Source organism: Malania oleifera, chromosome 13, assembly GCF_029873635.1.
Source record: "Malania oleifera isolate guangnan ecotype guangnan chromosome 13, ASM2987363v1, whole genome shotgun sequence".
NCBI lineage: Eukaryota > Viridiplantae > Streptophyta > Magnoliopsida > Santalales > Ximeniaceae > Malania > Malania oleifera.
The window spans coordinates 3,886,892-3,912,722 of record NC_080429.1 but is presented as its reverse complement, the minus strand read 5'-3'; the positions used below and the strand labels follow the sequence as shown (position 1 = coordinate 3,912,722).

The 25,831-nt window shown below is 33.7% G+C and overlaps 1 protein-coding gene and 1 non-coding gene across 2 annotated transcripts; one reads left to right on the top strand and one right to left on the bottom strand.

Annotated features, from left to right (window-relative positions):
- The first annotated feature begins 8,744 nt into the window (after positions 1-8,744).
- On the top strand, positions 8,745-20,344 carry LOC131146213 (uncharacterized). Its single transcript, XM_058095632.1, has 5 exons — positions 8,745-9,814; positions 15,521-16,370; positions 17,693-19,064; positions 19,143-19,226; positions 19,538-20,344. Exons 1-5 carry the CDS (start codon positions 9,184-9,186, stop codon positions 20,225-20,227), a joined length of 3,627 nt encoding a protein of 1,208 aa, XP_057951615.1. The 5' UTR covers positions 8,745-9,183; the 3' UTR covers positions 20,228-20,344.
- Positions 20,345-24,797: 4,453 nt separating this feature from the next.
- Positions 24,798-25,011, bottom strand: LOC131147055 (small nucleolar RNA U3). Its single transcript, XR_009134585.1, has one exon. It is a non-coding gene; the product is annotated as a small nucleolar RNA U3 (small nucleolar RNA).
- Between the last annotated feature and the right edge of the window lie 820 nt (positions 25,012-25,831).

Here is a 25,831-nt window from a genome sequence, read left to right as displayed (position 1 = left end):
GTGTCAAATAGTTTGGTTTTAATTGTGCAAATATTTTTCAAACAAACAAAACATTTTCAAGTTAGTATTGTGCATATTTCATTGAGGAAAATCTTATTGAACTAGTTTGATTATCTGATTCATATCTTTGAAATATTAATTTGCTACTGAGTTGTGCATTGCTTAGATTCCAAGATATTACTTGTTTAAGAACACTCTTTAGCATATTAGTGAACATATCTTATTGAGTGTAGCTTGCACAAAAATACACATCACTGAGCTTACATTTACCTACATTGTTGATGTGCATTTGATTGATTAAGTATACTGTGCGTATCTGAGTACACATCTGCTTTACATGAAAACATAATCACCGTATCATTTCGTTGTATTTCAAATACTGTTATATTTCCAGGCACGAGCCTGAAGAGGGAGACTAGCCCTGGAATAGTCCCGAATTGGCTTAAACCCGGTTAGGAAAGTTAGGTGCGCCATCCTCTTAACGCATGTAGGTTGATGTCAGCCCCTCTAATTGACCTAGTTAAGGTTGAAGTCAGCCTTGTGCTAATTGACTTGGTTGTATTAGGTGCCACTCCACCCGTTAAGTGAGCCATTAGTGGAATCCTCGTGCTTGCGAGCTTGAGGTGGGGACGTAGGCACAGTTGGCCGAACCACGATAACATATTGTGTGTTTGTTTATATTTCCGCACTTTATATTTACCGCACGTATATGTTATTATGTGAATGATGTTCATGATTTAAATTTTGCATATTAAACTTATCTGTGCATTTGGGTAGATAGACCTAGGTTGTGAATGTACTGTTACTAAACTAGTTTAACTTACTAAACTAGTTTAACCTAGGACAAAAAGTTTTAAATTCCAATTCACCCCCTCTCTTGGAAATACACCAAAGCTAACAGTCTTACTAAAAAGTGTCTCACCTCAATAATTTTATTACATTTTAGGAAATACAGTCAGCCGAGCTTAGCATGCTACGGGGCTGGGATTAGAATTTAGAATTTTATTGTAAGTGCTTGCGAGATACTGGTTGTATTATGTTTTTATCTATTTTGGGATGTAATATGAATACTTGAAGGTACATGTGTAATTATGGCGGTATTAGAACTCTGGTATAGTTTTTTTTAGATTAAAAATGTTTTCCGTCGCCCTGATTTTAAATTGAGTTATGGACAAGTGTACCTAGTACCCCCACTTTGGGTTCGGGTCATTATAATTACGGTATCAAAGATATATGTATGAAGAATAGCACTCCGGATCCCACCGGGTTCGGGGTGTTACAATTAGCAATTGACATGTGGAAGTGTATCGAATGTGTATCTAAATATTATTATAGTGGAAACATATAAGATTAAAAAAGTGAAATTTCATGTGTGTTGCGTAATTATGTGCTAAGATTATAAGTGTACACACACAATGAATACACAAATAGAGAAAATACCAAAAAAAGAGATAAGAAAAATAAACATGAATTTACGTAGTTCGGCAATATGCCTACGTCTTTGGAGTCCCTATGCAATGTTCACTATCAAACGAAAACTACCTTAAGATTTCAACTGTCGGCTAAAATGTGTATATATAGTCTTATATAAAAACCTCAAAATATCCTTATATAATAATATAATTATATTACACCTTCTCTTAATTGTGCATACCTCATTTAACAGTCTCCTAGTGGATACTCTTTGAATAAAAGTCACAACTCAACAAAAAATTGATTTTGTACATTATTAATATTTATTTTTTTTTCTAATTTTTAATCATATTAAAACAAACTTTCATCTTTGATAGTATTTAATAGAAAATATAAGGGAAAATGAATTTTATTTTAATTTTCCTTTCTTTTCCTTTTTTTCTATATAAAATCCTTGATCGAACGGACCCTAGGTCTCCTATTCAAAACAAGTTAATCTTCTATGATGACAATGAGTCATGTAAATCACTATTAAAAAGTTTTAAATTATATTTTTCTAAACATAATGTTTTTATAATGTGCAGGGAACGAAATTTTTCAAGCCAAATTTTCCTTAGGAAAAAATAAATAAAGCTTTTTAAAAAGGTTGCCTTCATATATATATATATATATATATATATATTGAAAATGATGGACTACCATGACATGCTACAATACAATCCTCCTAACTTTCCTTTTATCCAACTCACTTATAAAATCAAAAGAAATTCTCAGTAACCTTATTTAGAGAAACCTTGACTTTGAATAAAACATAATATAAAATTATATTTAAATTCATCCAAATCTAAATATAAGGTCCGAAATCATACTCACAAAGGAAATTTGAACCTAAACCTCTCTAAATGAGGGTTAGGACATGAGCCATCGTGCCAAAGTCCAAGTTCAATTGCCGGCATCTTATTCATTTTTTTCGAATACTTGAAAAATTTTAAATTATATTTGCATAAGTGAATTTTGAGCTCTAAATTTAAATTTGTGTGGTTTATATAAAATATAGTACAATTTAATATAATATTTTATCTAAATTTCAAATCCCCATTTTTGATGTTAGTATTTACAAAATTTTTTCAAAAAATTATATAGTTTTAACCTTTCTCAGTGAAAATAAGAATTTTTTATGATTATATTATTTGTGATTTATTTTTTTCACTAACAAAATTATGAAATTTTTTGGTCACATATTTAACATATTGATATTGATCCAATAAAATGAAAAATTCTTATCCAATCAACAACACAAGTAATGTAGCACATTTATGACTTCTAAACTTTTTAACTTACTAAAATTCATTGTTATAATAAATTGGAAAAAATACATTTACAACCTTGAATAATATCATACATTATAAATGTTTTTTTTTGTTAGGACCGGAGGAGCCCATGGGTGAGCTTGATACACATGGGTGAATACCAACTTGACCCAAAAGCTCAAGCCAATTGGGTCTTGGGTCCATCCATGTATATAAGCATCCATTATCCGCTTTAATTTTCCAATGTGGGACAAGCTCACAAGTGGAATTTTCAACAATTTTCCCCTCACTTATGAGTTCTTGCTCCCCCTTGAACGAAAACTGTTTCCCTTTTGGGACAATTCTCCAACAGTTGCTCAAGTGGGTCTTACCACTGGTGTTTTACGTGCCTCAGATTGCATTCCACGTGCCTCCAAACCAATCCTACCTCCCACGTCTTGACCCTATTTGGATCCATCCGCAGATATTGGCCTCAGCCACACACTTGGTCCTCCAACTGCTAGCACGTCAGGAGAATTTGCTTCCCGTCTCGACTTTTACGATGTCGCTCACCCGGAGTTACGAACTGTCAGCTCTAATACCACTTGTTAGGACTGGAGGAGCTCATGGGTGAGCTTGATACACATGGGTGAACACCAACTTGACCCAAAAGCTCAAGTCTATTGGGTCTTGGGTCCATCCATGTATATAAACACCCATTATCCACTTTAATTTTCCAATGTGGGACAAACTCACAAGTGGAATTCTCAACACTCTTAAACTTAAAATGTAAGGATCCCAAAAAAATAATAATAATAAAATTATATATATATAAAAATTAAGAAGGAAACTTGTGGATGACATATGTCACTTTGCATGCTTTAAAAAAAAATGATAAGGAGACATATGTCCCTTAGTTGAGGGATGGGTGACACATATCCCTTGATTAATGTGCCCTATTCTCTTATTAATGTACCTTATTCCTTCATTAATGTGTTTTATCCCCTCACTAATGTGTCATGTTTCCTTACCAATGTATCTATCCACTCACTAATGTGTTTTATCCCCTCACTAATGTGCCCTATCCCCTTACCAATGTGTTTTATCCTCTCATTAATGTGTTATATTCACTCACCAATGTGTCTTATCCACTCACTAATGTGTTTTATCTCTTTACCAATGTGTTTTATCCCCTCATTAATGTGTCTTATCCCCTCATTTATGTGTCTTAGCACATTTTTATATAGAGGGGGGGAAGGTGCCATATATAGAAAATTGCAAGAGGGAGAGAAGGAGAAAGAGAAGGAGAGAGTGAGGGAGAAAGAGAAGAAGAGAATGAAAAAGAGAGAGAAAATAAGATTCTAAAATTTTGAGGATTAGAACTTTGGGTCCCGAGAAATTGTAGCGTAAAGGGTTAAATCAAGTTATGTCTCTAAATCGAAATTTGGTGGTATACTTTGATTTTTGTGGTATAAGCATCATTTTAGTTGTTCAATTTCTAAAATTTGAAGGTATCCTAATATGGTATTTAGAATTTCTAAAATTTATATTTTGAACCTTGCCATAATATTGAATGTCTAAAAGATAAGGATTTTTATGGAACCAAGGTTATGCCAAAAAATTTTGAAATTTGGTGGGCTACTAGTTAAAATATCAACATTCTTGAGGATTTAATTTCAAAATTTTTTGAAGTTATTTGATAAAGTTTTTGATTTTTTGAAATTGTAGTCGATATGCTATCAGTATGCTGTTAGAGCTTCAATCAGACTTAGGTTCTGAATTTATTTTATAACTTTTACTTCGAATCTGGCCACAAAATTTGGTAAGCTCATATATAACATATATGGGAACATAAGAATTTAATTTGGTGATTTTTAAAGCTTTAGAAGATGACTTTTTTATTTTTCAAAGTAAGTGCTGTAATTCAGGGATGCCCAATTCAATTAGTAGAACTAGAAGTCAATTTCAAAAAATCAAATTTAGTAACCAAACGATGTTGTATGGATACAAAATTTGTCTCTAAATTATAAGCATAAAAATAAGATCATTTTGAGATAAACCTTATGTTTTCAGCACGAAAACCGTGTGGCAATAACTTATTTTTATTAGAGTGCAATACATGTTTTATGAAACAATGAGCAATAAAGATATTTTTATGATGTTATTTTTATTACATGATTTATATATTAGTATGTTTTAAAAACTGTTATGATTAAGAGATTACAGAGTTACAGATGCTCGGTACCATAACTTACAATTTATAGTTACAGAGATCAGAGTGCACCAGCATTGTTCTACATAGTGGTTTTCAGAGCAGTGGATTTCTCCCGAGTGCACATCTCGTTTTAGATTAGAACTTAATAACGAAAAACTCATTTACAGTTATAGTTTGACTTAATTTGGTTGGGTGCTGGCTAAATTCAGTCTTCAGACCGAACAACCCTACCATGGGGGCAAACATGACCCACATTTTACAGGTTTAAGGGATGTTTTACAGAAAAAATCTCAAAGAAAGTATATATATATACACACACACTATTCACTATTTTAAAAAGTAGTTATAGTTTACAGTTAACAGTTACAATATACAATTGCAAAAGTTACAGTTATAGCTTAGTAGAAATAATTTCATTCATAAATTTATAGATGTTTTACAATTTTACAAATGCAGTTTTGAAACTACAATATTAAATGTTGACTGTTACAAAACTATGGTATAGTAAAACTCATCATAGTTACACACTAATATAATCTTTCTTATTTCCTGAGCGTCGTTTCATCCAATTATTCTCATACCTTACAGATAACTTTGATGAGCGTATTGAGAATTAGACATAGTAAGCACGTGGACAGAATTAGAGATAACATGTTTAGCATAAATACTAGTATAATACTAGCTGAAAATGTTTTTATGTTTTAGAATTTTAAAGAATATTAATTTTGATGTTGGAGATAATTCTGTAATGCGGTTATTTAACACTCTCGTATAAAAGTTTATGAGATTTTACTTAATTTCAATGTTTTTATTCCTTAAGTCAACTATGAAATTATTATAGAAAGTCACCCGACAGATTTGGGGTGTGATAATAAAAATCAACACTTACATCCTTCAAACTATCAAAGGTATAATGGAATTAACACATGCTAGCAAGCATAATAAAAGTCATTTAATACCTTTTTAATTGTAACTGCATTCCATCTAGTTTGACAATCACTTCTCCATGATAAGTATTAAACAACTGTTCGATTGTCAAAACCTTAAAGATCTTCTTGGAATATGTGTATGACGTTGTATGTGAATCATCCCATCTTCATGTAATGATTTTTGCACTACTTAAAACAGTCGCTATTAGAACAAAATTTGTTAAACAAACTTTGCATTAGAATCTTATAAGTTAATTTCCTTGACTAACAATTTTTAAAAAGACCCAAATAGATGTTTTGGGACTTACCACTTTAGGTTTCAGCAAAATAGCATAAACATTATTATAATAGTATCTTATACCAATAGTCTTGAAGATTGTTTTATTCTTATTCTATTGCATCCATTTGTTTATCATTATATATCTCCTCTTTTTCATACTACTTTACTATACACCCTAGAAAAAGAGGATCTCAAATTTTTTATATTTATGGTCTTCAAAACCCTACGCTAAGGACCTTTCCCATTTTCTTGAGTAAAAATTTTAGAGAAAGAATTCTAATGGTTGGAAATTTCCAACTACTTGTAAGGTATTGAGAATAAAATCAAACCAAGTGTTATTTACTATAATAATAGAGCAATTGTTGTGAAGTTTCGAATATCATTTATATATGCTATGTATAAATTGTATTAAAATTTTATAAATAATAAAAGTTGTTTCATTTATTAAGCTTAATTTATTTCTTTTATTAAGTTTTTTTTAATAGTGTAATACCATAATGTAATTTCAGAAGATATACGTTAGTTGGATAGGTAATTTCTTGTCTTCTGAACCTAATTTTTTTTTGTTTTTTTTGTTTTATTTACAGGCATCTTTACTAGACTCATATATTAAAATTTATTAATAATATATATTTTTTTGTTTATAAGAGTAATTTGGTCTAAAAAAATATTAATCATTTATGTGCTTGTAAGCTCCCAAGCAATGGGAGGAGCCCAGGGCTTCGATTGCATAATTGTTGAAGAATGAGTCGACAACTCATAGGTAGTGACTTGGTTAAGGGAATCCACCGGAGCCGTAGCGAAAGTGATTGTTCATAGGGCAGTGAGTTCTCATTTACGTTATAATAATCTATTAGATTTAACTATTAATTGTTGGTTTTTTCAACCTTGAAGACATTTTGAATGATTCAATTCTCATTTTCAAGAGTTTAAGATGACATTTGCAGATAGTATAGTTTATACAATATTAGTATATATATTCTAAAGATGGTAGGTTGTCTAGGGTGGTCATTTACATCAATAATTGTTATAATAATATTATAATATGTGATAAAATTTATACATGTCTTACACCAAAATATGATAAAAATATGGTAGATAATCGATGACGCGATCAAGACACGTTTTAGTAGGTTAATATAATGATATTTATTAAAATAATGGCGCGACACACATCATCTACTTAAGAACAATGTTCTCTAAAAACTCAACATCTTATAATTTATAAAATATTTATTTTCACCTAAAATATTAAAATAATATTTAATAAAAACTAAACATGAAATCTAATAACAATGTTAGGAATTTTTACTTTTCAATTATATTGTCTTGAACACGTTTTTAACTTTGAATTAGTTCAATATCAAATAAGCTCTTGTATCCGTTTGAAATATATGGTATCATTGGTAGTCAATTACTTTGCGATGAGCATGTAAAACAAATTTAAAATAACTTATTAGTATGTTTTATATAAATTAATCAAGACTACGTCACTAATGTCTGTCTTGTTGAATTTTTTATTTTTATTTTGATCATAAATGTTAACAAAAATATCTTAAATATATATATTTTTAAAAAAGGATAATATTTATTACTTAACCATTTCTATTTGTTTTGTATGCAAGAATTTAATAAAATGGAAGAAAATATATATAACCAAATTTGTTAATAATTTTTAAATAATTAATTTATTTTTTCATTATACAAATCAATAATGGTATTATTTTTACCAAAAATATTTAATATAAGTTTAATTCTCATTTTTGGATGGGTTTCTTCTTTTAAAAACTAAAAGTCAAATATAATATGTTTATCTTTTTTCAACTTTTTTAAAAATTAGTTTTTAGCTACCTTTGAAAACTTTTAAAAAGTCATAAATTTAGAACTTTTGTTGGGAGCAAAATCACAAACAATTTTTTTAATGCATAATTCTATTTTAAGGGTATTCTTGTTTTTGATAATACAAAATTATCTATGCATTATTTATGTCTTCCAAAAATTAATGGCATTTCTATTATTGTCATTTAAACAAAACAATTTTTTTTTTTTAGAATAGCAAATAATTATTATAACAACTTGAATTAACTTGAGCCAACTTATTTTCATAGGTTCATTTTTATCGGCCAAAACGGGACGCTAAAAAATATAGTTTCTTTTTGTAAAACTTGAAAACAAATAATACATCAATACTTTTTATTCTCACAAATAAAATGTGTTTTGATACAAATTCTTATGGTACTATCATAATCGGTCTAAATTTTAATATTATAATTATAATTAGTTGAAAACATAAAGAATCGTAATAGATCTTGAATTAAGTTTTGAGTCTGATCAAATTTTTTAATTTTATTATTTTAAAATTATATAAGTCATATAATATATAGTTTACTTGTTTAATATACATTTATAATTGAATCCAGTTTTATAGAACCAAATTTGAATTTTAAAAACTTGTAAGTGAATTGAGTTTGAGTTTATAAATTTTTGTTTAAAAGTATTTTAGGGCCAACAGCAACGTTTGTTTTACTTTCAAGAAAAAGAAAAATCATTAAACAGGCTAGCCGAAAAGCACCGACAACCGTATCCAACAGGCAGCCGAGGGTAATTATGTCATATAACAAATCTCGTAAGGGCAATCCAGTCTGACAGGCACGAAGTCGCCTCGATGTCGCATTAATTTCGATTACACAAAAAACACAACATTGCGCCCCCCTCGCTCTCTCTCTCTCTACCGTCATTTTTTCTCCCACTTTTCTCCCCCACAAGGGCCACTTCTTCAACCCCGGCAATATCTGGTTCTCCCGTAATTTTCCTCTCTTTCAAACCCAAGAAATTTCCCACAATCGCTCCGTTATCCGGCGATCTGTTCTCTCGCCGCCGTGCTGTTTAGGGTTTCTACAGTTCCAGCTTTCCAATCCTCGCGACATTTCTTGTATTCTTAGAGGATTGGCCAGTAGCGTTTCGGGGTCTGATTCGAGCGCTGCTCCGAGCGATTTGTGCGAATTAGGCTTTGGAATTTGTGAGACCTTTTTCGTGTGAATTGTGTGGTATTCGGTCATGCCGCGAAGCTCTCGGCACAAATCGAGCAAGCATAGTTCCAGGGACGCTAGGGATTGCTCCGATTCCGAGAAAGATTCGGGCTTGAAGGAGAAGAAGGCGAGGGAGGAGACGGGAGCTAGGGCTGGGAAGGATTCCGGGTCTGGAGAGAAGCGGAAACATGATTTGGATGCGAAGGATTTGAGTGGTTCGAGAAATGGTGAATTTGAGGAAGAGCACAGCGGGTCGAAGAGGCGAAAAGATAGGGGTTTTGACGATGATGGCGTCGGTGATCGGTGGAATGGGGGGGAAGGTGATAGGGTGGAGAAAGATGGTGAAAAATCGGCGAGGTCAAAGGCGGCGGGTGATTCAAGGAGGAGTAGTAGTAGGAGGCATGACGGGTCGAGTGAGAGAAGGGAAGAGACTGAGGAGACAAAGAAAAGTGGTAGTAAAATTAAGTTGGAGAGGAATTCGAGCCGGAAAGATGGTGATATAGAGAGGGAGAAGAAGGGTAGAGAGGGGAAAAGTGAGAAATTGAGTGATGGTGTGACGGGGGCAGATGTTATCGATAGGGATGTGAATAGGAAGCATGGATCCCAAGTGAGGGTGGGTGAAGAAGAGCGCAGGGTTAAGAAAGTGCAAGAAAATACTGGTAAGGTAAACTGTTTGATTTGTTAGCTATATATTTTTTAGGTTGCTGTTTTGTTGGAGTATTTTGCAAGTGGATTGCTGTTAGGAATATTATTTTAGACAATTAAAATGCTAACTGGTACAATACTAGCCTTGGGTGTTCTCAGAGTGCATGCTCCACGACTCTAGAATTGAAGTGACTGACAGTTCCAAGACATAAATGTTTTCTTTAAGCATAGAATTAATAATTTGAAGAGGGATGCTTGAAATTCAGAAAACCAGACCAAAAAAATTGTAGAATGGGAATTCCCGTTCTGTTAAGGAGGTAATCAGTGTTCCATGGTTACATAATTTGAATCAATATTTCTAGATTTGATAAAATTTTAAGTCTTTGGTTGGTGTCATATTTGGGCTTTATGCATGTATCTGGGACGATATAAGCTGTAGAGACCAATTTGGATATTTGTAATGCCATATTTTCAATTATCATTCCAGGGTTTGATAATAATTTAGCTGTTTGACTTGGTTCGATGAAAAATTAGGTGCTTGGCATCCTATGACTTTATGAGTCTTATGCGTGTATTTGGGAGGCTACATCTGCTCGTGTCTGATCTGGAGATTTATGAGGCACAATCTTACAGTGCATGGATATCATTTCGTCCATACTTTTTGTAGCAATTATCTTGACAGTATAATCCCGTATGATGAGATTGGAAATGTCTTGTGCATCCTTATGTGACTCCTCAATTATCAAGACTTACGTAAATTATGTCCCTAACTGGGAGAAAAAAGCAATCACCTTGGCTACTGTATCGTAATCATGTCTGCAAACCTCCTAAACTCTTCATTCCCTCCATTTTCTCGTTGGGAAGTAGTCTTTTGTGAGTAAATAAATTATAGAAGGGCATAGTATTTTTGGGTGTCATTCAGGAAGAGTTTTAAGATTTGGGCTTCACTTCATCCCACTGTAGTATTGAAACGTCAATAATGTGTCGTCGTTTCGTTCTCATTTTCACTCATTAATGACTGTAGCTAACCATTGACCACCTCAAAAAAATGAATGTAGTTAGTTAGGAAAAATTTCATTCCTCCCTTTCCCATTACTGATAGGTTTTTTTGTTAATTTTTTTTTTTTGGTTTTTATAGAACACTATTGTGGCATTTTTTGCCGTATTATTCAACCTTTTGGTGGTTGCTGTTGGATGTCTTTGTACTAACTGAGATCCAGCATGTCTTTCGATGAATCTTAAAGAGAGAAACCAACAAAACACCTGTGTGCATGCGCTTGAAATGACTGCCATTCTGGTTTTGGATAATACCCTTTCCCTACTCCACCCACACCCTAAAGAAATAAATAAATACAAATAGATAAGGAAAAAAACGAAGCTAAGAAAATAAAAAAATAATGAAAAAGCCCACAGTTGCTACATTAAATTTCTTTAGAGCTTTAGTCTAACTTTGTTGGGGTTGCTTATAGAAGCTAAATGTAAGGTATTGTTTAATATTCTTGTGTTCCGCCATTTGTTTTTCTAATTGTTGTTAACTGGGTTTTTTAAGGATCTTGGAGTTATTTTCATCTTTATGATTGACTTCACTTGTCCCTAGATTGATGCTGTATTATGTGTTTAATTTTTTTTTCCTCTTGGTATGTAATACAACACAGCAACTGCAACATAGCCTTTTTCCCAAGAATCCCAGCTATGTCGAGTTGTGGACATGGATATTTCTTTTGATAAGATATCATAATTAAATATCTTCCTGGTTGCATTTTAATTTGATTCTCTCAATTTATCTTTTTTTAGGCATGAGCAAATAATTTTGAAGTAATGCCTGTGAGAATGAAATAATTTTTATGTCGCATGTGACTACAAGAGAATTGTGGGCTTATTATTACCTCAGTTGCATGATTTGTGGAGGGTGAACCCAGTCTCGCAGATTGCTGATTGACCTTCTAAAAAAGCTTTGTTTCCAAATTACAGTTATATATTCCTGAATTATGAACTTTGTTACTGAGGCTTTCATCCTATAAGTGAACAAATTAGTGGTTGTGTTTATATTCTGAACAATTAGGTTTTAGCCTATGAATCTTTTCTCTCTCTAAATACCCAAGCCAAGTTGGTTCACCCTATCAAACTCAAAGAAAGTCCTATCAAATTTTGAGTTTTGAAATGTGATTTCACCACCTTCAGGAGGCTGTACAAACTCAATTGCATTACTTATCTCGTGATACACATCAACACATGCATGTAATAGTATATTAATAGCTTGTTCTTGCCTTGTGTTGAAGTTTAAACCTGAAGGTAAGTTATAATTTTGATGCTTTTGTATTGCTTGGTGTATTTTTTGGTGAGGCTGTAGGTTTAATATTTTCAGTCTTATCTTGATCATGTGCGTGCTTATCATACTTGATGGATGCCTTTAGAGAAATGAAAGTCATTTCATAATGAAGTTTCAAATCATGTCATTTTTGAATGATAGAGATTATATTATGATGACGCCGAGCTGTTTTAAGCATGGTCTTACAACCTGGACCTGTGACCATCCCGAGGTGATCAGACCAGTTGGGTCGGCTGGTCAAACCACAGATATCCAATTTTCTTTTTTGTGTGTATCTGCGTGCATGTCAGGTCTGTGCGTGTGCGTGTGCGTGCGCGTGCGCGCATGTGTGTGTCACGAAGAGGGTTTAATGATGATGTTGATGATTACTATTATCAATAATTGTTAAATAAATATTAGTGAGAGAGGATTTATATTTTGAATTTATTTAAAGGAGTAAAAAATTAATAATATTATATAGTGGTAAGATAGAGTTTTATTTAATTAAAATTTATTTAGGTTCTGTTTGGAATCAGGATTTTGTTGGAGGAAAGAAAATGAAAGGAAAATAAGAAGGAAATCCATCATCGTATTTTCTTTCTACATCAACTACCATTAAAAATGAAAATTTGTTCTAATATGATTTCAATTAAGAAAAATTAAATGTTAATGGTGTATAAAATCATAATTTTGTTAATTGATGTGCTACATATTTTACTATCTTTCTCACTTTCCATTATCAACTATGAAAAATTTGGATCCCTTCACTTTTTTGTAACTTTCCCTAATATATTTCTAGTTTCAAACCAGGGCTTAAGTTAAAATAGTAAAAAATTTGATTAATTCTACCCCATGCAGCTGCTAAATTGCAGGAGCAGGGTCAACCTGGCTGGCTCACTGGGTTTGGCCAAGTTGGACCTGTGGGTTTATCTGATGGTCCGGTTTAGTTTTCAAAACTATGGTTTTAAGTTTACAAAAAGGTGTCATGTTGCTATTTATTTTTGGGTGCTTGATTTGAGTTACTGAATTGGATTGATATTTCAGAATCTCATTTTGAAAGTAAAATCAATATTTATCCAATTTTCGGTTATATTCATGCTGCGTTTGGAAGCTTGGATTTCGGACTTTGGATTTGGATTTGGGTGGATTTGGACACATTTCAATACAATTTTATATTGCATTTTATCCAAATCCAGTACAACTGCATATCCAAGGCTTTTCCAAACATAAGGTCAAGTTAATTTCATTTTTGGTGTATCCTAGCTTATTTTAATTGCTGTCTTTCAATTTGAAGATGCATTTTGCTATTAAAGTTTGTTAGGGTATTTTCGGGCTCACTGGTGTCACTAAGAGAGGTGGAATTTACTATGGGGAGAGATTTTTGCCTGGGATTAAGATCCAAACAAGCTTTATGCTATAATTGATGAACAATAGAATTTGCTTAATGGAGAAAAAGGGTCCATATTGCCAATTCCAATGGTAGGGATAAAGCCTTGCAGATGTGGTTGTGTGAGCTAAAGAATATGTCATTGTATGACCATAACAATTCATGTACAATGACCACAGTTCTGAAGTATTGAATGCTGAAAGGATGTCAAAGCAACTTCGTACTTGACTGGATCTGATAGGTTCAGAATTATGTGAATTCGATTCCGGTTGAATTGTCAGATACAGGGGGCTAATCAATAGATTCAGCAGCGATTCAACTGTTTTTTGATTCTGTAGTAAGATTGGAATTGATTAGGCATTGCAAGATCAGTATCATTGTTTGTGGAGATTTGAGTGATCAGCGTTCCAACTAAAATGCTATTGTGAAATCTTTTTGTGGATAGTATCCTTTTAATTTTCTCCAAAAGTTGAGATATGGTGAATGATGAAACCAAAAGTTGTGATATTCGTGGTGCATTGCACTCAAGAAGTTGGAGTTTTATGAGTTTATCTGAATTCAAAAGCATTGCTACGATGTCAAAGCAATGACTTCAGTTCTGATGTATTGGACACTGCAAGGATGTCAAAGCAACTTCTTACCTGATTGGATCTGATAGGTTCAGAATTGTGTGAATTCAATTTCTGTTAAGTTGTTAATTCAGGGGGTCAATTGATTTTGGCAGCGATTTAACTGTTTTTTGATTCTCTAGTATGATTGGAATTGGTTTGGCATGGCATTGATACAAATTGTATGATTCATTGTGAATCATAAGATTCTAACAACTATGATTGAACCTATTGAATTAAACAGTAATAGCTGCCATTACTATTTATGGTGAAGTATGGTCCTATCATGTTAAATGTTGAAGTCATGTAACTTTTTCTGAGGTAAATATTTCATGTTTATTTTGTGTGGAGGTGATGAGGCATTGCAAGATCAGTATCATTGTTTATGGAGATTTGAGTGATTGATTATTGCAATCAAAACAGTATTGTGCCATCTTTCTGTCAAAATTGAGACATGGTAAATGATGAAACCAAAATGTTGAAATTTGTGGTACATTGCACTTGTGAAGTTGGAGTTTTATGAGTTTGTCTGAATTCAAAGGCATTGCTAGGTGCTAGCTTTGTCATCAAGCCATTGTAATTTGTGGGTCTTCTTTTCCCACCTTTCGCACTTATTTCAGCCTGCCATCTTAAAGCATGTCAACTTGATTGGCCCCTTCGCCCTCAGGAACAACATATTCTGAAGAAAATAAATCATTTTAAAATGAATTAATAGTTGTCTAAGCTGAGAACAGTTGTTCCTTTTCCATCAAATTATGACACATGAAGCCTGCAAAACACGACTTCTCTTCTAGGGTTAGGATTTAGTGCAAATAAAACAATTTTGAAGAAAAAAAACACAATTTAATGCCTTTGAAACTGTAGCTTAGCCTTTAGTTTCATATAGGTGAAATTTCACTTGTTTAGAATGTGGTGATAAATTAATTATCATTCAACATTTAAAAATCTTTACTATGATTAGTTGTAGAAATCAGTTGTTTGTTGAAGCTTATAAGCATTAAATGTTCAGGTGAGTCTTGTCTTTACCTGTTGCTATAACTAATCAATAGTGCAGAGTTTATATTCATTATGCAAAATGCTTAAGATAATTATTTCACTCTTCATGCTAACATTTCTTGATCAGTGTGTACTACAAATTTTGGCTTCTCGTCTCTTGCTCTGTCTCTCTCTCTCTCTCGCTTGTCCTTTCATGCACGTTAATGAGGCACACACTGCCACACATGTTAATGAGGCACACACTGCCACACATGTATTTGTGCATTAAATGACTTGTAACCATTACATAGTCATTTTATAGGTGTTGAATGTATTGTTAAGGAGGTGTGGAATTCTTGTTTGACGAGTTGGCATATGAGAAATTTCAATTTTATGTCCTACTCTAGTTCCAGTTCATGTCTTGATCCACATCTTATTGCAGAGTCCAAGGTACAGGATGGATTGCAGAAACCTGAACCTGAGAGTGAGCTTGAAAAGCGAACCAAGAGGAAGCGAGATAGCTCTACTAATGGAGAGAAGCATGGAGAAGATATACATACTAGCAATGATAGACAATTATCTTCCAGGGATGATATTTCCAAGGATGGAAGGCATAAGGATGAAAGATATAGAGATAAATTCCAAGAAGATTTGGTCAAGGACAACAAGCACCAAGATGACAAGCGGAGAGATGAACAGTCCGCTAGAGAGCGTACTAGCAGCAGGTCTGATGATAAGCAGTATAGGGATGGAAAGGATACTATAGAAATCCGACAAAAGAAATCTAAGCCTCAGGACCGTGACAGAGGTCGCGATCGTGAACGTGATCGAGAGCATGAGCGTGATCGTGACCGTGATCGCGAGCGAGACCGAGATCGAGATCGTGACCGCGAGCGTGACCGTGATCGTGACCGTGACCGCAAGCATGATCGTGATAGGGACCGGAATTATGACCGTGATCTTGACCATTACCGTGATTCTGATGGTTACTATGATCATGATCGCGGCCGTGAACGTGACCGTGACCACATTTCAAATAATGATGACAGAAGTAGTGGATACAGAGACAAAGGGAAGAAAAGATACCCTGATGATAATGATGATCGCAATGATTTAAAATCTAAAGGTGTCAAAGTTCACCATTCAGACTTGGAAAAGAGATCTTTAAGTAGTAGTAAAGTAGATTCTGATGCTGATAAGGGAAGGTCTCGATTGCATCAGGCCTATGCAGACACTAACAACAGTATCAATAGACACTACTATGAGGCCCATCAAAGCAATGATGAGTACAGGTATATTTTTTATGTACAATTACTATTATATTCTTGCACTTGATTTTGAAAAAGTATTGGCATTTGCATTCAAATCAATACACTACCTCTTTGATCTTTTCACTCAAATTTGGTACCTGTCATGGACTTAAAACAGTTTTATATCAGGTTGCCTATACATTTATTTTTTTGGGTGGGGTCTGCAAGTTTGGTTTCACCAGTTAAGAACCACTTTGATTAATCTGGATCAGTGGAACGATGCTTCTATTGGCAGGGCAATGTGCCAGATTTCATCAGTGATGTGTGTTAAAATTATAGTAGCATGTTAGGCGTACAAAAGAAGTGTTGGTTCTATCTTTATATTTCACTGAATGAGCATGTGCTAATTTTTCTAGCTGTATCTTAACTTTGGAGTGCAGTGATTATCATGGATGTTTCTAGTTTTTATTCCTGAAATGACACCTACCTTTACACCGGTGTCTGTGTGCGAATGTGTGCTACTAGTTCAGAATCCAACCATCCATAAAGCACCTCCTCTCTCTCCCTCTCTCTCTCTCTCTCTCTCTCTCTCTCTCTCTCTCGGTTTCTAGTATATCTGTGTGCCTACTAGTAGTTCAGAATGTGCAGCCCACAATCCATATAGTTTCTCCTCTCAAACTTGAACTCAAACCCTTATTTATTTATTTATTTTTTAGGGGGGGAGGGGTGGTGGGGGTATAGCCATTGGCCATACCAATAGTTCATTTTTTTGGGGTTGCTTTGCTAGGGTGTCATCGTCATTGTTGTTACCATTCTTATTTGATTTAAGGGAGAAACAGGCAATGGGGGATTAAGTAAGTATGTCACAGGCAATTTGTAATTTTCTTGCTGCACATTTACTTTTCAAATTTTTGATAAATGTTATTTTGTAATTTCTAAAGCTGCATTTGGGAGCGTGGATTTTGGAACTTGAAATTGGGTGATTTGGACAAATTTCAATACAATTTTATATTACATCTTATCTAAATCCAATACAAATCCAAATCTAAGGTCTCTCTTGGGATAAGTGTACTTACTTCAATATAGTAGGATGATTCTGCTTTTGGGCCCCTTCTTTTACTGTAAGTGTTTGTAATACATTAAATTTTTGTAAATGATTTAATCCTGGAGGATGACATTATTAGCATATGGCCTGCATTTATTTTTACTGTTGTAATTATTTTAAACAGTAAACATTTGTATTCACTTTCTAATTTTATTTGTTGTTTAAAAGGAGATGAATACACTTGGGATGCAGATCCATAGTCTTCTATTTAGCAGGAGTTGGATCCAATAACCATTTACCCTATTTTATTTTGTTACAGATATTTTAAACAAGAAAATTTGAAGTATGGGGATTATGTGTCAGAGCAGAGAACCAATGCCAGTTCTGTGAGAGAATTTTCTGCTTCTGGAGCACCAGACAGAGTGTCTAGGTACAGATCCTTGGAGAATCCCATCAAAATGGATGGCAATCTTTTGGGGGAATTATCAATTGAAAGGTCATCAAGTTCCAAGGCCTCACCTATGGGCTTAACAGAAAGATCTCCTTCATTGACGAGCATAGACCGTGGATACATGAGTAAAGCTGGCGTGAGACGTAGTCTTGATGTTGATGAAACTGGACGGAAGAGCAGTGGTTCTAATGATGCCAGAGATAGCTCAGCAAATGAGGATCGACTTAGTCGGGATATCCCTTTAGATAAACGTTTAGTGGATGAGTCCTCCCAAGCAGATTCATTGTTACATAATAGAACTGGTCAAAACAGTTCGTCTTCTTTTCCGATTCCTCCGCAATCTGCTTTCAGGTCTGGGGTTGATAGCCCCTCTTTAAGGGGTTCACTGGAAGATGATGTCAGGGGTAACTCCAGTATCCATTACAGGACAGGTGATGTAAGAGGGCATGTGAATGCATTGAAGGGTGTGTCAAACTGGTCTTCCCCACTGCCAAATGGTTTCATTCCTTTCCAACATGGGCCGCCTCATGGAGGTTTTCAGGGGATGTTGCCACCTTTTTCTTCTCCTTTGTTTGGTGTTAGGCCTGCATTGGAAATAAACCAGTCTGGAATACCTTATCATATTCCTCATGCTGACCGGTTTTCTAGTCATTTACGCCCAATTGGGTGGCCACATATGGTGGATAGTCCTGGCCCGTCTCATTTGCATGGATGGGATGGACACAACGATGTCTTTCGGGGTGAATCTCGCATGTATGGGGGGCCTGAATGGGATCAGAACAGAAATTCAATGAATGGTCGGGGATGGGAAACAAGTGCAGACATGTGGAAGGGACAAAATGGTGATGTGAATATGGAGTCTGTCTCTGCATCCCAGAAAGATGATTATCCTGTAAGGCCTTCAGCTGATGACGAGTTGCCTGGATTAGTAGATCAGAAATCTCAGAGTGAAATTAACCATCATGGAGTTCAGGTGGTAAGCGTGGGGACAAAGAGGTCAACTGGCAGTCCATCAAAAGAGATTTCTGTATCTCCTCCTAAAAGTGCCCATGAAAAGACACCTGAACCTTCTAAAATATCAACTCACGGTGATTCTAATTTTTGCTTAGCTTATCTTTCTAAGCTTGACATTTCGGCAGAACTTGTCCGTCCAGAGTTGTATAAGCAGTGTGTGAGCTTGCTGGATTTGGGACAAGGTGCAAATGTTGTTGATGACGTTACTAATCATGTAAAGTTGGAGGTAGAGTCTGAGGGTACTCTTTTCTCTGTCTCTCTTCGACAATTTCCAGTTTTATTGATCTTTTTCTTTCTATGACAGGATACTTGGACACAGGGACCAAAAGTCCTAGATGGCATGCTTAGTGCTAAGCTTTTCCCTACTGTGAAGGATTCTGTTCTCCAGGTATTATTCTTGATGCATAGAGATAGTAAAATATGGTTATGTTTGAATTCTTGTAGTATTATTCATACTGTTTGGGATTACTTGTTTTTGCTTAATTACATGTGTGCAAGTACTGAAGATGGTGGTTAAAATGCTTGGTTTGGAAAAATAGCTTAAATTTAGTAGTTATCTTGTTTGCTGGACAATGGCTGTAATTTCCTCCCATAGCATCTAATTAAAGAAAATGACATGTGCTTTTTGAAGCATTGACAGTAGACTCTAGTTGTTTTATGAAACAATATTTTTGACATTGTTGTTTTTTTATTTTGCAGAGAGCCATGGATTTGTACAGGAAGCAAATGGTGGAAGTTAAGGGCGTACCAATTTCTAATGGAGGGAGAGTAAATATTTTTTCCGCTTCTGGTCAGGAAAAAGTGGAAGAGCATGTCCCAGTCTCTGATGAGGAGAGAAGTGAGGAGCCTGTGCTTTCTTCTGATCCAGAATTGTCAAAGGAGCCAGTTTATACTTCTGATCAGGAAAAGTCGAATGAACTCATTCTAACCTCTAGTCAGGAGATACAGAAGGATCCCGAAGACACTTCCAGTCATGAAGTGCAAGAACATGTGCACACACCTAGTGTGGCCTCAGAAACCCCTGTCGAAGCTCTCAGTTCTGAGAACCTAGAGGAGCCACAGATTATCAGCTCAGAGAAAATGGACGCAGAGACTCCTGATGAGGATAAACCGGTGGTTCAGGATTGTAGCTTGTCTCTTGAAAATTCTTCACAAACCCCTACCATCCCCCTTCGGGAAGATGAGGAGGTTGATGAGTTGAGGGGAGAAGGGAGTAAACATTCTGCCTGTTTTGTTGAAGAACAGGCAATCGGTGATGCAACGGATGGTTGCCCCTTATTTTGTAGGGATGAGTCCTCCCGTGCATGTGAGGGTTTAATGCCGGGTTCAAATGAGTCTGAGTCGGTAATTTTAAGTCGGATACATCATTCTCCTGAAAATACACATTGAGACAATTTCTATATCCTTTGTTTTTAAAATGTGTTTTTGCTTAGGGTTTTTTTTTTCCTCATCCTGATTTTGTTGCTTTTCTTCGAGTAAGGAAATAAAGGAAATCTGCCTTGGTTCCCTGGATGATGAGGGATCTTTGGATCCAACATCATGCTTCTCTTTTGTGTTTTGGTTTTAAATATTTTTTATGACCTTTGCCAACAGTTGCTTTCCATTGGCATAGCTTAAGGTCAATTCATTTCTGCTGTAGGTATAAGCTTGATGATCCTGCAAGGAGCCTGCTACTGGAAGGTTAGGTAAATCTCCACATGATGAATCATAATTTCCTCATCTGTTTTGACCCTTTATTGTTTCATTTGGATGAAGGATTGTGTTAAGAAAGGAAAAGAGGAAAAAATAAAAGTGAATTTATTTTCATTAGATTTTTTCTTTATATCAAATGTTATTAATTTTTAAATATAGTTAAAGAGTTTTGAAAAATTAAAATTAAAATTTTATTTATTGATTTGTTATTTGAATATATATATATATAGACACACACACACACACACACATATACTGATTTTAAAGTATTTAGAGGGCTCTAAAATATTGTTTTCAAGAAGCTTCCTTTTTCATTAGGTTTGCCTTGCCCATGTAATAAAAAATGGTGATCTATAGCATGAACATTCATTGAAATTTTAAGAATTTAGCAATTTCTTCTAAGGCTTCAAACATCTAGAGACCCCTCTTGATATTTGATATTTTTAGATCTTAAACACGGCTATTTTACTCGCAAGTTTATGTTTTTGTTGAATATAGTGAGGTAGGTCTTTGGGACTAGAAAAATTAAGAGATGTTGATGTCTTCCCTTCGGATTTTAAGGGAAGTTAGTATCTTAGAATGCTTCTATGGTGAGTAGGAGGTCTATGAACATTTAAGCATGTTTGTTAGGAGGGAAAGGGAAAGAAATATGGCAAATGAAAATGATTCTTTAGACCATTTATAGGAAGAAAATAGTGTTTGATACTTAGTGTTTCGGAAAGATGAAAATTTGTGAGTGTGAACTGCTCATTAACTTTTGGTATTATTTAAGCAAATAATATGAGGAAAATAAGATGGTGCCATTCTATTTATTTTCTGGTTAATATTTCCCTTCCCTTTCTTTTTCCTTTATTTACTAGCAAACAAGCATACATTAAAACTGCAGGGTGTCATTGAGGTGGCATTTACATTAAAACTATGATGCTTATATAACAATAAAATTATGGCAGGAAGCGTGTAGGGGAGTCATGGATGAATTCTTTATTTAGAAGTGCTTCATTTTTATTTTTTGTTAAATGAAGTTTAAATTTAAGTAATTAAGTATGGTGAGGACTTTTTATTTTATTTTATTTATAATAATGTAAAATCTAACAATGCCTCTCATGTGATGACCCGAAGAATAATAGTATTTAAATGATGATTAAGAGGTTGGAAAATGGAGACAGTATAGAAGAAGGAAGTCGACTTCGTCAACGAACACGAAGCGTTCGTTGACGACATTGCACTTTGGAAGGAAAAACCGAGAGAAGTCATTAGGGCTTCATTGACGAACACAGGGGATTTGTCGACTTGGAAATACCGAGAGAGGTTTTGAGCAGTCTGAATTTCGTCGACGAGGAGTGGGTTTCGTCGACAAAATTATTGAGAGACTCGTCGACGAGATGGCGTGGCTTGTCGACAAATCCAGTACTATAAATATCTAAAATCCGGATTTTAACTTCAAAATTAAGTAACCTTTCACTCTCTCTTTCTACCTATAGTTTCTCTCTCTTCTCTCTTCAATTTCGGCTCCGTCGCTCGCCTGATTGACAATCTAAAGCCACCGCGACGCTCCTAGGGAAGTTCTCTCCATATTTGCCGGAGTGGATCGTCAGTGAAGTTGAGTTGAAAATCATCCCTGAGTTGAGGTAAGGTTTTTTAAGGCAAATTTGGTCTTACAGTAGTTATAGGAAATGATATTCACGTGAAAATACTGAAGTTTAGTACTGAGAGTTTTCATTTTCAGGGGATTGATTAGGAAATCTTACGGGTGTGAGACCAGAATTTATAGGGGTTTTTCTTAGTAGTCAGGTAAGGGAATAAACTAAAGCAGTTATTTTTCCACGCAAATTACCATTATTTCTTAACAAATTGATTTTCAGAAAAACATGTATTATATATAAATATTATTGAGTAAATGTATATTTGGGAAAATACTGCTATATACAGGAATTACGATTTAGATGGAACGTATGATTTAACTCAGTATTGTGTGGCATGAGTATTACTTTTCATGAAATGTATTACGTTACGGCAATTTTATGAATAGTATGTTTTCAGGAATTATGTAATAATGCAGTATATGATGATTTTGAAATACATGATAATTGATTTATTTTTAGAATGATATGTATGAAATGTTCGGCACGAAGCTGTAATTATGAAATGTTCGGCACAAGGCCGTATTTATGAAATGTTCGGCACGAGGTCGTATTTATAAAATGATTTCGCCGCGAGACCGTATTTATAAAATTATGAAAGATGTTATAGTATTATGTATTATATGTTATTAGAACTCGGATGTTAGTTTAGTTCAGTTTCAGGAGCTCGGTACCGTAGCTATATAGATCAGATATTTATGTTTAGACTTGTGCTAACCATCCCACGAGGGGGTGGAAGATGGATAGTTGATGTGACTTTCAGTGTAGAGTTGTAGACGTCTACCTGACAATTCGGACCAAGGTGTGGTAGGACCATCATACTTACAGACATTTTTGACTCGACGGTGGTCGGCCAGCCATTGTCGGGTCCCGCCTTCGGGCTGCACAACCCATCATGGAGGGTAATACATGATATCAGTTAATTATTCATCCTGAGTATGTTTTCAGTATTATCAGATATAACAGACGATTTATGAATGATATGAGTTACTAGAAAAATATGAAAGTATTTGATGATTCAGTATGTTATGACGAATGTTTACATATATATGAAATGTGTTGTATATGTATAATTGCATTATATACTCATGTTGTCATACAACTGCATTTAGTTTATTTTCTCTTACGGAGATGTGTTTCACCCTTGAACTTAATTAATTTTTCAAGCGACCCTGAGAGACCGGCGGGTCGTGGCCGCTGTTGAGTGAGTTGAACTTCCCTGTTAGAAGGGTAAGCTTTGACCTAAGATCAGGAGATTTTTGTTGTATGATCCTAGGTCTATTTTGATATTTTGGAGACTGTGTTCAAATACTGTATTTTGGGAATGTAGTAGACTCTGAATATTATGTAATTAATGGTTTGATAGATGTAATTTATTTTTATTGCTGCGTAGGTTTTAGCTGTTCATGTCAGGCTATCCTTGTTACCCACGGGTTCGGATTGATGTTATTATTATTTATGTTTATTATGTGATAAGTTAAGCAAGTCGTTACATCTCATTTTTCAAAATACGACATTTTACCCCCTAAATTTTTAAAAATTACCACAAAACTCCCAGAGATCTAATTTCATTAACAAATTGAACCTTTTATTGGTTAAGTTTAATGAAAAAATTAAATTTTATCCTTAATAAAATGACTAATTTACTCTTTCACTCATTTTTGATAAGATAAATTAAGAAAATGACATTAATTTAATAAATTAAGTTATAAAAATTAGTCAATTAATTACGATATGATTTGAAAGTTAAACTTATAAGTGAATAGAAGACCCAACGATTAAGTTGGATCAGTCAATTGACGTAAGTATGACAAAATAGTTAAATTATTATTTTACAAATTAAAATTTATGAAATATAAATGAATAATACTAATAAATCAGGAAAACAGTTAAATAATTATAGTGTTGTAAAATATTTGTTATATACATTGTATGAAAATTAAATGACTAAATACACATCTTTAACAAATAAAATATAGTTTAAAAATAAACTCAAATTGAATGGTTAGTTGATCTATGACTTGCTTTTTAGATTTGGTTGATTACCATCTTTAATAATATACCAATTTGAATAGAAGTAGGAAAAGGTAGTGAATTGTGTTGAATAATAATCAACCAATTAACATAAATTTTGAGTTTTTTTTTTATTCATTCAACATTTATATTTTACGTAGAGAAATAACTAACCTCCAATTTAATAATTTTAAGTCAAAAAAAATTAATTTTAAAATTTTTGTTCATTTTTAACACTATAAAATATTGAAGTATGTTTTATTTGTTTTAATGTATTTAGTCATTTATATTTTAAAATAATAACTGTGGAAGATTCGTTTTGTCATTAAAATTAAACATAACTTTTTAATTCTCACATAATATATTAATTTAATTATAGAAAATAAAATCATAAAAAAATTAATTTTAAAATTTTTGTTAATTTTTAACACTATAAAATATTGAAGTATGTTTTATTTGTTTTAATGTATTTAGTCATTTATATTTTAAAATAATAACTATGGACGATTCGTTTTGTCATTAAAATTAAACATAACTTTTTAATTCTCACATAATATATTAATTTAATTATAGAAAATAAAATCATAAAAAAAGGGGTAAAAATGTTAGGAAGTAGTCTGTCAGACAACCGCGTGATCATCTCGACCAACAAACAGCCGATCGAGAACGATCCTCCGCAGCGGCAACGATAAACAGATCGTGCAACTTTTAATCACGCTCTGATCACGCGGTCTTGATTCATCCACCAGATTTTGATTCCCGTCTCCTTAGCATTCAAGGACACAGAGGTACGAGCCTATAGAACAGATCCTGTTCAAGTAAGGTCGTAACAAGAAGGCTTCGTAGTACCATAATACAAAGAACACATAAACTCTTTAGGGCTTCGATGTGGGATTTGATATTTTCACTGTTCACTCTTATGCAATCAATTTTGAATGTTTTTCTGGGTACTTCGTCGTTGACAAAAAATGAAATTAACTGAAGACGAAGAGGAAGAATCAGATCCAGAATAATATGTAACTCTGGATTTCAGATTTTGAGGAATGATATATTCCTTGCCGAAGATGAGATGAGGAAGAAGAAGATCAACGCCCATAACGATACGATCAAAGATGAACTCCTCGCTATTGGAACTCTAGAGGAATCCAAAACACCACACATTTGCTGCAAATGACTTGAATCTTTCAATTTACTTTAGATTCTACTAATAATTAGGAACTTTAACACGAAGCAGAAATGAAAAATCTAACCAATAACAAATTCATATACATAAAAAAAGATTTTGATTAAAATTAAGATACTATTTAAGAGTATAGATTTTTTGGGTTTGGATATAAAAATATATATAAATTTAGAAAAAAATGATATTTTTTAACTATACTTTATTAAAATTCAAGCATCAAAAGTCATAATTTCAAATGAAAAGTGATGGTAAAGTCTTATTAATGACTATTGAATTTGTCGATTGAAAATTACAATTAGGCTTAATTTTTTTTAATAAATATAAATGTGTACAAAAATTTTTGGGAGCAAGGCGCTTGATTGGCAACAGCGGTGAAGATGATAAGCAATGGGAGAATCCATAAACTAATATCTAACATTTGAATTTTATTTTTTATATGTTATTTGAATTTAAAAATATTGAACT